This window comes from Haemaphysalis longicornis, unplaced genomic scaffold, assembly GCF_048455015.1.
Source record: "Haemaphysalis longicornis isolate Haplotype H1 unplaced genomic scaffold, Haemaphysalis longicornis Haplotype H1 scaffold_1, whole genome shotgun sequence".
Taxonomy (NCBI): Eukaryota; Metazoa; Arthropoda; class Arachnida; order Ixodida; family Ixodidae; genus Haemaphysalis; species Haemaphysalis longicornis.
Window position 1 is genome coordinate 146,315,043 of NW_027526203.1, and position 11,912 is coordinate 146,326,954.

Here is an 11,912-nt window from a genome sequence, read left to right on the forward strand (position 1 = left end):
GATAGGCGCGTGGAGTTGCAATTACTCTCCATTGTGGCTTTCTTTGATGCTATATTTTTCAGCGAGCGTTGTCTAACTGGCCAAGCTGTTTATCTTAGCGACTGCCACTGATTTGAGTAGCATACCGAAAGCATTGTGCGAACTCGGCTGGAGTCCTCAAAAGACGCACCCTGTTGGCGGGCGCAAACAGCTTCCATAAAACAAGTGACCCCCGGCGCGCGAGTTTGGCCTCGGTCGTTGTGGGGTGCGGACGTGTTTTTCGTTCGCTCCTGCGCGGCCGGGGCGGTATCGCGATTATGCCGGCCACGCGTCGCGAGCCGTGGGTGTTTTGTTCGGGCGGCGTGCGCTCTGCTGCGTGGGGCCGTCGATCGCCTGCTCCCGCTCGCCAGTAACCGCTCGTCTGCCTCGAACCTTCACTCAGCAAGCTCGCCACACTTCGGACCTCCGCGCACGACTCATCGCTGCACAGCCTCGCCTCTACGCTCCACCGCTCCCGTCGAGAACTTCTCCCGGACGCAGCATGACGCCAGGACCTGTGTTTGTGGTGTGTACTGTGCGCGGTGGCCTCCAGTGACTGTGGCAACGCTTCTTTTCCTCGCGGCGCCTCAACTTTTCTCTTTACCTATCTCCTTTTCTCTACCCTATCCTATTCATCCCCTTCTATATTCCCCACCCCCCGGACTGGGTTGTATGCCGGTGAGCCCCCAGCTGGGCTCAATAATATCCCCAGTCCATTTCTTTTCCTTTTCCATCGAACCACCTACCTACTACTACCCCCAGCGCGCACTCAATTATCATTCTCCACTACGCCTTCCATAGCGGCGCGTGCACAAAGTAGGATAACGGAAATATTCAGCACGCCGTTAATTTCAATTGGTTTTGATAGTTCTGCGGCGTCCATCACCAAACAAAAAAGAAAAACACACGAAGAAGCACTCGGTAAGCGCTCAGTTCTCATTGGCGGCGGCGTGTTCCAGCGAGCACACATAAGAATAAATCAAACCCAAAGAATTTAAGAGCGCGCGCAGCTCAGGACACCAACGAAAAAGATTCCTACCATGCACCTCAGGGTATCAGATTCGCTGTAAAGACAAGGCAGCAGACTGCCACTCTTCCCCATTTTTAGTGCACGGAAATGGGTTTTACTTGTATGTGATCTCTAAAGTAAAGGGAAAAATTGTTTCAATATTAAAGTTCCATCGGCCGTTCTTTATTTACATAGCCCTACTTACAGCTGAGCACTGAACTGAAATACCATTCACTTTCAAGATGAGGGATTTGATTCAGAAAATACATTCGTGTTGACGGAATTTTGTTGTACGTTAGACACCCTCCGGTGCCCACAATTATTAGCCATGCACTACAGCGCACATAATGATCAGCTGTGGCTACAGCACGCCAAAATCTGATTCGAGCGGTAACAATGTCTTTACATATCCTGCGCAGGAATCGCAGAGACATGTGATTCGAATCCGGTGTTTGCTATCGGCGACTCTGGTTGCACTCAGTTGAGGTGGGGGGGGGGGGGGGGGGCAGAAAAGGCTCAGAGCACGTGATGTCGAGCGGGGCTGCTGCCGGGGTGCAGCCTCATTATCATATACATTACCACCATTCATTACCATCAATCACCATACCTCCACCCCAACCACCAGCACCACCACCCCCATCAGCAGCTATGATCGATACGACGTTAAGTTTCGCCTGTGATAAGGCACTGCCACTTCAAGAGCGCTCAATAACTTAGGGATCTAGGAACACGCACTCTGAAGGAGGCTACACGCCTTATGCAATACGAATAGCTAGGGCGCCCCTCAGGTAGGAGCTAATCTGTCGCGAGCTGTCCTTGTTTCCAGTTTCGATGTCAGCCTATTGGCATGGATCGTCAACGCTCTAAAGCCTATGGGTAACCCACAGTTTACTTAACAGTATGTGCAAAATTGAAAGCTTGTATCCAAAAACTAAAAGAAAACAAATCAACGCTGTTTTACAACTAAAAACCACTCGAACACCTTAACGTCTCTGCTAAAATCGCCAAAAGGAATGCATGGAAAAAGGGATCCCTAATGCGGGGCATAAGGTTTCTAAGCAATGGCGCATGTTAAATTCCTGTCTGAATAATAAACGTCTTCGCCATCCTCAGCAACAGCCTTATTAAGTCCGCTGCAAGACGAAGGCATCTCCCATTGAGTTACAACCGCTCCTGTCCTGCGCTGCTCGAGTCAATTCCTTGCCTCCGAACTTCCCTATTTCGTCCTTCCATCGAGTTACAATAAATTCTCGTTAAGACAAACTAGGTTAAGATGAATTCTCGCTTATACCGAACAACGTGGGGTTGTTTGCTTGGTTTTCCATAAACCCAATGCAAAAAATCCGCTTAAGACGAACAGCCTTGCGTAATGTTCGGTTAACACGAACAACTTTCGGGGTGACCACCACTGCTGGCGATTCAAGGTAGCGAACACGACAGTCTTGGCGGAGTGCGGCGGGGAATTCACGCGACCAGAGGGAAAGAAAAGTAAAAGCAAACCACAGCACGAAGCGAATTCGCGTCACTGAGGAACGGGGGAGCGAGAAAAAAAGACACGCGGATAAAGCTACCACTTCTCCCACCCTTGAACCCGCGGAGCGAGCAGCAAATAAAAAAAAAGAGCGATGGCGAGTTTTGTGGCCGCTCTGTTCTTGAAGGAGAGAGGCGCAAAACTAGGATGATAAAAAAAGTAAAGAAAAAAGCGACAACGGAGTCTTCCGGTTCACGAACGTAGCAGCTCTCCTCACCAATGCAGTTTCTCGGAGGAAGCATGTGAGTTCGCGTCAGTTCGCGTGGCGAGTCCCACCGCGCCACCGCCGAGAAAGCGAGGAGTTCCCTCTCTGTCTCTGCTGCGTTGTCGCTTGAGGTAGCGGGTGTACGCTTTCCCTCACCGTTTGGACTGGGTAATACCAGGCAAGAGCACTTGAAGACAGTCTTCTATCAAGTTGCGGACTCAAATAAATGTTTTTTTCTTTTTCCTTCATTGTAAGTCTACTGCATTCACCGTCTTGAAGCAAGATATTTGCAAGCACCTGGAAGTGTTGCCGATTCTTTTTTTGGGAAGGCTTCGGATAAGACGAACTTCTGATAAGACGGGCGTTTCCATAGTGGTCCCTTCGAGTTCTTCTTAACGGCGGTTCACTATTATTCCTATAGAACCGCCCCTCGGTATCCTCTCTGTTACCCTGGTGGTCAACTGGTTGTTATTTTGCCTAACAATATGGCCAGCCCAAGTCCATTTCTTTTCCTTGTTTGAACTATGTTATCATCTACTTGAGTTTGTTCTCTCATCCAGGAAGCTCATTTCCTGTCCACAAGTGTTACTTACTCCTATCTTTATTCGCTCCATGGCCCGTTGAGCCAACCTAAGTTTGCTTTCCAGATGTTCAGGACTGTTCCAAGTTTTCGCTCCATATGTCATCATTACGGGCAGGATGCATTGGTTGCATATTCGTCCTTTTAGTGATAGAGGTAGCTTACTTTTCATTATTTGGGAGTGTCTGCCGAGTGCATCCCAGCCCATACTTATTCTGCGCCGTATTTCTTTTTCGTGGTTGGAGTCAGCACTGACGATCTGTGCGAAGCAGTTATATTCTTCTACCTGTTGTAGCGTTTCGTTACATATGTTTAAGACGGCGCTTTCGGCATGCTTAGTTATCTTTACCTGAAATTTATTTATATTTTTTAGCCCCCCGGGAAGGCTTTCTACTTGCAGTTCCGCAAGAATATTTTGCAAGTGTTCGGCAGACTCACTTAGCAAGAGCATGTCGTCTGCAAACCTCAAAAACTGTGTGTTCCCAAACAAGCATCATGAATACCCTCTCGAGATATGCTGTGGACAGTTTTGGTGAGATGGTATATCTTTGTCGTAAGCCCTTTCGGCCCGGAAATTTGTCGCTTTACTTGTGAAGGATAATTCTGCCCGTAAATTTCTTATATACTGTTATATATACGTCGTTTAGAAGGCTTATGTAGGTCTCCTCTATTTCCTGGTCTTTTAATGCTTCCAGCACTGCTGCGTTGTGTACTGAGTAAAACGCTTTTTCATAGTCTATATATGCAATGTAAAGGAGAATAGTGTAGTCTGCTGATTTTTCTATTACTTGATTGACGCCATGGATGTGGTCCATTGTTGAGTATCCTTTTCTAAACCCAGCCGGCTCTCTGGGTTGTTGGGAATCCGGGCTGTCACTTATGCGGCTAACTATTAATATTACTTTGGTAAACAGCTTGTATACAACTGAGAGTAGGCTAATGGGTCCGTAATTCTTAATGTCTTTGGAATCTCCTTTCTTGTGAATCAGAATTATGTTGACGTTTTTCATGGGCACATTTTGAGTCTTCAAGCATTCCGAAAACAGTAGGGCAACTTTTCCAGTACAGTATCTCCTCCCTCCTTTGAAAGATCAACAGTTATGATGTGGTCTCCTGCAGAAATGCCTATGTTCATGTCCCTGAGATAACTTCCAACTTCCTTTTTAGTTATTAGTGCGACATGGCAATTTGAGTTTGTACTCTCAGTAGCTTCCCCTGGTCTAACGTCGCTGGCATACAGGCTGTTGTAGAATCGTTGTGCTACTTTTTTTATCTCGTCCATGTTTTGCGTAATATTACCCTGCTCGTCTCTGATTGCGTACATTCGGTCATTGCAGATAGCTAGATGCCTCTTAGTTGGCTTTGTTTTTAGTTGTTTTCAGCGTTTCTTCAATCATTTTTGTGTAGTACGCACGAATGTCGCTCGTTTTACTTGGGTTAATCAATTTAGATAACTATGCTAATTTGATTTCACCCGTCGTACTCGAAACTTTCACGTGCTTACTTCTTTCGTTTCGCAATTAGTTCCTCCGTTTTGTTGGTTAGTTTTCCAGTTTGTTTCCTACAAGCTGCTTCTCCCACAGCTGCTGCTGATTTTGGAATTTCGGTTATTATAATCTTATTTAGCCTGTCTACACTATCATGGTTTTCCTCGGTGAATAAACATGGGCTTTGCGCGAAAAAGACAACACACCCAGGAAGGACGGGATGAGCGCGAACTCTCAACTAAACTTTATTGGACGGATCACACAATTGTAAGTACACTTATTATCGGGTCGCTCATGCGCATTCCTACAATTACAGCAATCTTTAAAGGCAGCTCTGTCACAACTCTAGACACGTGTAAAGATATACAATCTCTGGTTTATGAAGAAACACCGATGTTTCACTCACACATCCTTCCCTTCTTTCTTCTCCTTCATGTGTGTGTTTGTCTTTTTCGCGCAAAGCCTGTGTTTATGCACCAAGATACACCAACGCACCCAACAACAAGTTCTTTTAAACTGGTTTTCCTCGTTTAGTAGAACTAATTTGTTTGGAAGGGTTATTTCAAAGTCCCGAGTCTTACTTAAAACTGGGCATACGGGCGGGACAAGTGAAAGAAGAGACAGGACGGGCGCAGGTCTGTCTCCGCCCGTCCTGTCCATTCTTTTCCTTCTCCCGCCCGTATGCGCAGTTTTAAGTATAAACATGATGAACCATGAATGATGAAGTATTGGCGGTGAGCGCGAACACAGGCGGCGCTGCGAAGCGCGCCTCCATGACGTCAGCTTAGGGATTCTCGCATTTGTCGTCTGCTTCACTCAGGATCGCTCTCCCTGCTGTTTCTTTGCGCTCGGTCAACGTCTGATGCTTGTTCGCACCAGAATTGGCGTGTAGGTAACTTTTTATCATAATAATAGGGGGCACGACACCGGTTTGCGCAGTATGTTTACGCCGCTCCTGACCTTCCAGATCGTGGCCTGCTGGGTTGCTGACACCGCTGGCCTGGGCGACTACGTTTGGTCACCACCCGGTGGCCTACCAGTGCTTCTAGCGCCCACGCGCTGTTTGGATCAACGACGGATCCTGCTACCGATCACCAGCCCGCCGACAGCACCCTGCGCCTGCAACTACGCATGGCAACGCTATTCATCGTCGACGTCACCAATCACGTGGGACCTATCCGGCCTACTTAATCATTGGAACATCACCCTCACCTCGGGGCACGACACCGGTTTGCGCAGTATGTTTACGCCGCTCCTGACCTTCCAGGTTAGTTACCTGACACATTCTAAACAATGCTCAACCAGCAACTACTTCCTTGTCGCGGTGTCGTGCCCCTACGACTTCAAATTCCGCAACTTGCTATGTACATGTTACAAGGTGTGCACCCTACAATTGCTGTCACAGTTGATGTTATTGCTGTCCGGAGATGTGGAACTAAACCCCGGCCCAACTAAAGCTCAGATAGAAGCCCTATTTGACGCTATCAAGAAGCTCGATGAAACCGTCCTAACCATTCGTGAAGATATTAACCAGCTCAAGGCAGTACAAACTAACCATGAAACAGTTCTCTCAACATTAACAAACCGAATTGTAGCGCTAGAAACAGTCCAAATTGAACCCTCACCGAACGCCGTACCCGAAGACGCTGTCAAAATCAAGCATGAAATAGAAACACTAAAAGCTGCTAATACCGACGCTAGTAATCGACTGCGCCGCAATAACCTTCTCTTCTTCGGTATTGAGGACTCTGTAAAAGAATCATGGGAAGAATCCGAACTTAACGTGCTAAATTTTTGCACCACCCAACTCGATATTATGATCGAACCAAGTGCAATTGAACGGGCTCATCGGATCGGAAAATTTGCCCCTGACAAAACAAGACCAATCGTGGTAAAGCTTGCTCACTTCAAAACAAAAGAAAAGATTTTAGGCTGCGGAATCAAGCTTAAAGAAACGACCTTCGCCGTAAGGGAAGACTTTGCTGCAGCCACTCGCCTTGCGCGTGCTAAGTTGCTTAAGTTCATTCGGCCAAAAAAGTGTGCATTTATGCTGAGAATGGACAAGCTGTTTGTTGGTATCAAGACCTACTTGTATGACGCGAAAAATGATAGCATTACGGAGCTTGAAAACTCACCCATCATTACATTGGATAACAACCCACTATCACAAGCCACCTCCGTTGGCAGCACATGACAGGTTTCGAATCATTCCGCCTCGTGTAACACGTGTGTCCGCCCTATGGCATTTCTAAACTTAAACATCGCATTTACTAACATACGAAGCATAATTCCTAAACGCGATGAACTTTACAGTTTCATAAATGATATCAGTGCTGACATAGTCATACTAACTGAAACATGGTTGCATCAAGACATTATAGATACGGAAGTGTTTCCCTCCAACTTGAACTTCACAATTTTTCGCCGCGATCGAGATAGCAAGAGAGGAGGTGGCGTGCTGATAGCCATTACTAATACCCTAGCATCTTCACTTATATTCCATGATGACAAAATAGAATTAACCTGGGCACTTGTCTCAAACGGAGCCTCGAAATTTGTTTTTGGCGCCTGCTATAGGCCGCCGGACAGCCACCCCGACTTCTGCGACCTACTTCATCAATCCGTACTTACAGTCACCAATAAATATCCTCAGGCACCCATATTTTTATTCGGAGACTTCAACTATCCATCAATCATCTGGTCGTTGCTTTCAGTGTCGAATGGGTCACCGTCTCAAGAACATCAATTTTTAAACACTGTACTTGATTTTAATCTTCACCAGGCCATAACCTGCCCTACCAGGGGTAATAATATCCTAGACCTCCTGCTAACTTCGTGCCCTGACGACATAAAAACAATTAACACGCTCCCTGGTCTTAGTGACCACAAACTAATCCATATTTGCATCTCTTCCCCGCTGAAAAAGAAATCACCCACACAGAAGATAATCACAGATTACAAGAGAGGAAATTTTAACGCCATTAATCACGAACTAACAAAATTCTTAGATAACTTCAGGATTACGCACCTAACTCGTAGTGTCAACGCTAACTGGGAAATTTTTAAGACTACAATGCTTAACCTTAAAAATAAATACGTTCCTACTACCCTCATTAAATCAGATTCCAACTGTCAATGGTTTAACAAACAGCTAAAATCACTCTGCAACCGGAAGAAACGCTTGTACAGATCGGCTCATCTAAGCCGAAGTCCAACTGCATGGGAGCGCTATCGCTCATGCGCGAAACAGTACTTAACCGAACTCAAAGCTGCAAAAATTAAATTCTTTTCCGATGACCTATTATCGATTCTTCAATCAAACCCTAACAAATTTTGGCGCATGCTTTCCCCTACGTCACAATCTAATCGATTAGACCTCACTAATGCTGACGGAGAACCAATCGACGCCGCACAATGCGCTTCTGCTTTGAATGACCACTTTTCGTCTGTGTTTTCCTCTGCTAATACCACTGATACCGTAGCAATGCCGGATCCAGAAGCTGTAGCGATGCCAGGAATTGAAATCTCTCCAGAAGGAATATTTAAACTGATTAACGATCTAGAAGTTTCTTCTTCGGCCGGCTGCGACAATATTAACAGTAAATTACTAAAAAGTACCATTTCAGTCTCTAGCCAGATACTTTACTTGATCTTCACACAATCATTACAAACAGGAAACGTACCAGACGATTGGAAGAAGGCTAAGGTTATTGCAATTTTTAAATCAGGCAACCGCGCAATCCCAGCAAACTACCGACCTATTTCCTTAACCAGTATCCCATCTAAAATGCTCGAACATATCATAGCTTCAAATCTTATGACTTATCTGGAATCCATCAATTTTTTCTTTGCTCATCAACATGGTTTCCGGAAACTACTATCATGCGAAACCCAACTAGCGGAATTCACACATGATATACTTCACTTCATGGACGAAAATCTTCAAACTGACGCCATATTTTTAGATTTCTCTAAAGCATTCGACCGTGTCCCTCATAACCTATTACTATCTAAACTATGCAACCTTGGAATCCCTCTCAACATAATTTCCTGGATAGAAAATTTCCTAAAAAACCGGAAGCAGTTCACAAGCGCTAACGATTATGACTCACCTCTCTCTGACGTAACGTCAGGTGTCCCCCAGGGTGCCTGCCTCTCCCCGCTTCTCTTTCTAATATACATAAACGACTTGCCTAATAACGTACTAACAAAATTAAGACTTTTTGCCGATGACTGCGTGCTGTACTCTCCAATCTATAAACCCGATGACAGAGCTAAACTTCAACATGATCTAGATATAATTGTAGCTTGGTGTGATAAATCTCTTATGCCATTAAACCTCACTAAGTGCAAAATGATGTCATTCACCCGTAAAATGATCCCAGCGCAGTACACCTATAGCATAAAGTCTCTTCCCATTAGCCCTACGCTATCTTACAAATATCTCGGAGTGCATCTATCATCGTCGCTATCATGGTCAAACCATATTCAAATCATCTGTTCGGAGGCCTCACGCACCCTCGGATACCTGCGCCGGAACTTAAAATGAGCCTCACCAGATATTAAAAAGCTAGCTTATGAAACTTATGTCCGACCGAAATTAGAATATGCATGCTCAATCTGGCACCCCTCACAAACTTATCTTACTAATGATATAGAACGGATTCAAAACCGCGCTGCCCGTTTTATTTGCTCCCAATACTCTAACGATATTAGCGTTACTGCACTAAAAGAATCATTGAACCTGCCGTCACTTGAATCTCGTCGCATCATTTCTCGGTTGTGTCTTCTGCATGCTTTCTATTATCATCCTAAATCGCGGCACGTCCTGCTTCAACCATCACACAGAACTTCATCCCGCATAAACCACAGTCATCCTATCGCACCCATAAATGGACACACATCTGCAATGATTACCTCCTTCTTTCCCAATGGGATTACAATCTGGAATAAACTACCCGATAATTTAGTAACATGCATTAACCGCCAAGCCTTCCGCAATAAACTAAAAATTCACTTGTCACAATCTAACTAAATTTTCTGTTCTGCCAGTTTTTACAATAATTTTGAAGTACTGTTTAAAATGTTTCATATTTCTCTGAATATTTACCCCTGTAACTTTACGTTTACCTTGCACTTTGTAATGTTTACTGTATACTTTGCATTTTGTATCCTTTGTATTATTATTGTTCTCTGAATGTTAACCCTTGGTACCCTTTGAGTTTTTTTTTTGTTTTTGCGTTGTTTCCTATACCTTGTACGCCGCCCCCCCTTATGTAATGCCTTCGGGTCTTTAAGGTGGAATAAATGAAATGAAATGAAATGAAAATCGCATGCACTAGCTCATGGTGTCAATTAAAGTGTAGTTCTGGATACCGCTACGGGAGAAACATTGCTGGCGCCACCCCATTCCTTGCGAAGCCGGTCCTGTGCGGAGCGCGAAGAGTCGAAGCTAGGCGTCAGCTTCTCATGTAAGCATTCGAACAAAAGGTACAGTCAGCTGCTAATAACCGACAACAGCGAAAATGGAAGACCAAACAAATTCTAGGCCTTCAGGGCTGTCGGCTTTGGCAGAAGGCATCACGATTCCCGGTAATCATATGTAAGGTAAAACAGTTTTTGCAACCTTGCCGAATGCTCGAACGCGTTTTGTCACATCACTTTGCGTTGTCAAGGCATGAAAGTTTGCCGACATGCACTATAGACTGCAAAAACTGTAGGTTGAGTTCCATATAACCCAGTGTGTATATACGCGCGTGCTGATTCTATACCAGGCATCTAACCAGTATGGAGGTTTATTGAGCAAAACGAGTCACGTCTTCGTTAAATTTATAGTGACACATATATGTTTGTTAAGACCTGGAGGGATATTTCGGAACATTTTGCACAGCCATATCTTCCCGAGATTCGGATATGCGTTATAAGAAAACGGCATTCAAGAGGGGGAGGAGGAGTAAGGGGAGGAGGGGAAAACTTTGTTTAACAATTAAATCGATCTGGTTAGTGGGCCGGGTCCTCAGTCCAGGACAAGAGAGTAAAAGTAATTTTCTTCAAATCATAGAACGCCATCCCGAGAAGAATAAGATTTGTTCTTCGCGCCTGGAAGGGTTGAAAAGCAATAAAGAGCTACTTGGAATTCTTCTTTGGTTTCGAGTCTTGTAATATATGCAGGCATACTATTTATTACGTTAGTTAGCGAGTATATCATGCCTTCAACACCGTAATCATGTCATCATTGTTCGAGTTGAGAGTCAGTTCGTTATGATAACGATATAATTACGATAGAAATTCGGAGCACAAACGCCTCTTTCGAGTACTGTGGACCACGTTGTTTAGGGCGCGATCGCGGTGGCGTAGCACAAACCTTCTCATTGTATTTGCATGTGAATAAACAAAGCACGCTGCGGATATGCACCTTCTTGCACGCAGCAGTAATGAAAGCCAATTTGTGAAGAAGGGAATGTATGCCATACAAAATGAAGGAAATATCCACACGACCTTTGTGAGGCTCCCAAACATCCCGAAACCTCCTAATAAGAAGTTGGTGACGGCGCAGAAAAATTAATGCGTTGAGCAGAAAAAAAAAGCAAGAAACATTAATCCGATACAAGACAACAACGAAAGAAACAGAAGAAAGCCGCTTTATTTCCTGCTGTGCGATGAGCGTGTAGAGGCCGCTGCTTGGTACGTAGTATTAGACTGTTGAGTCTTCATAGCAGCATCTCAAAAATACTGCAGGGAAGCCTACGCATTTTGAATTCTTATCGAGAAGCTCTGATCGCTGATCCTCGCGAATAAACAAGAAAGGACGAGTTACACACGATCTTCTGACCGCTACGCTGAAGAAAGTTGTTCTCTATCTCTTCGTGTGTTGCAAACTTGTGGGGGATACAGCTTCAAATTATTCAGATGCGTCAGAAGCTGGCAAAATAACTGAGTCGCTAGAAATACGCTTTTAACGCACTACAGCAACGAAGCGGGCGATTTCTAGCCCAGGCACTGTTGCCCCTCACAAGCTTAGTGTAGCAGACGACAGCGGCGCGAATCCCTAAGCCGACGTCAGAGCCAGGGGGCGCCACTCA

General features: G+C 45.1%; 1 protein-coding gene across 1 annotated transcript; it reads left to right on the forward strand.

Annotated features, from left to right (window-relative positions):
- The first annotated feature begins 296 nt into the window (after positions 1 to 296).
- On the forward strand, positions 297 to 7,446 carry LOC144155003 (uncharacterized). Its single transcript, XM_077686183.1, has 2 exons — positions 297 to 319; positions 5,746 to 7,446. The coding sequence occupies exons 1-2, from the start codon at positions 297 to 299 to the stop codon at positions 7,022 to 7,024; spliced, it is 1,302 nt and encodes a 433-aa protein (XP_077542309.1). The 3' UTR covers positions 7,025 to 7,446.
- The last annotated feature ends 4,466 nt before the right edge of the window (positions 7,447 to 11,912 follow it).

Bases quoted from the DNA above. Each gene is read 5' to 3' on its own strand.
- LOC144155003 (XM_077686183.1), top strand. From the start codon at position 297: ATGCCGGCCACGCGTCGCGAGCC. The intron at 320-5,745 runs GTGGGTGTTTTG...TCATAATAATAG, and splicing joins CCGGCCACGCGTCGCGAGCC to GGGGCACGACACCGGTTTGC.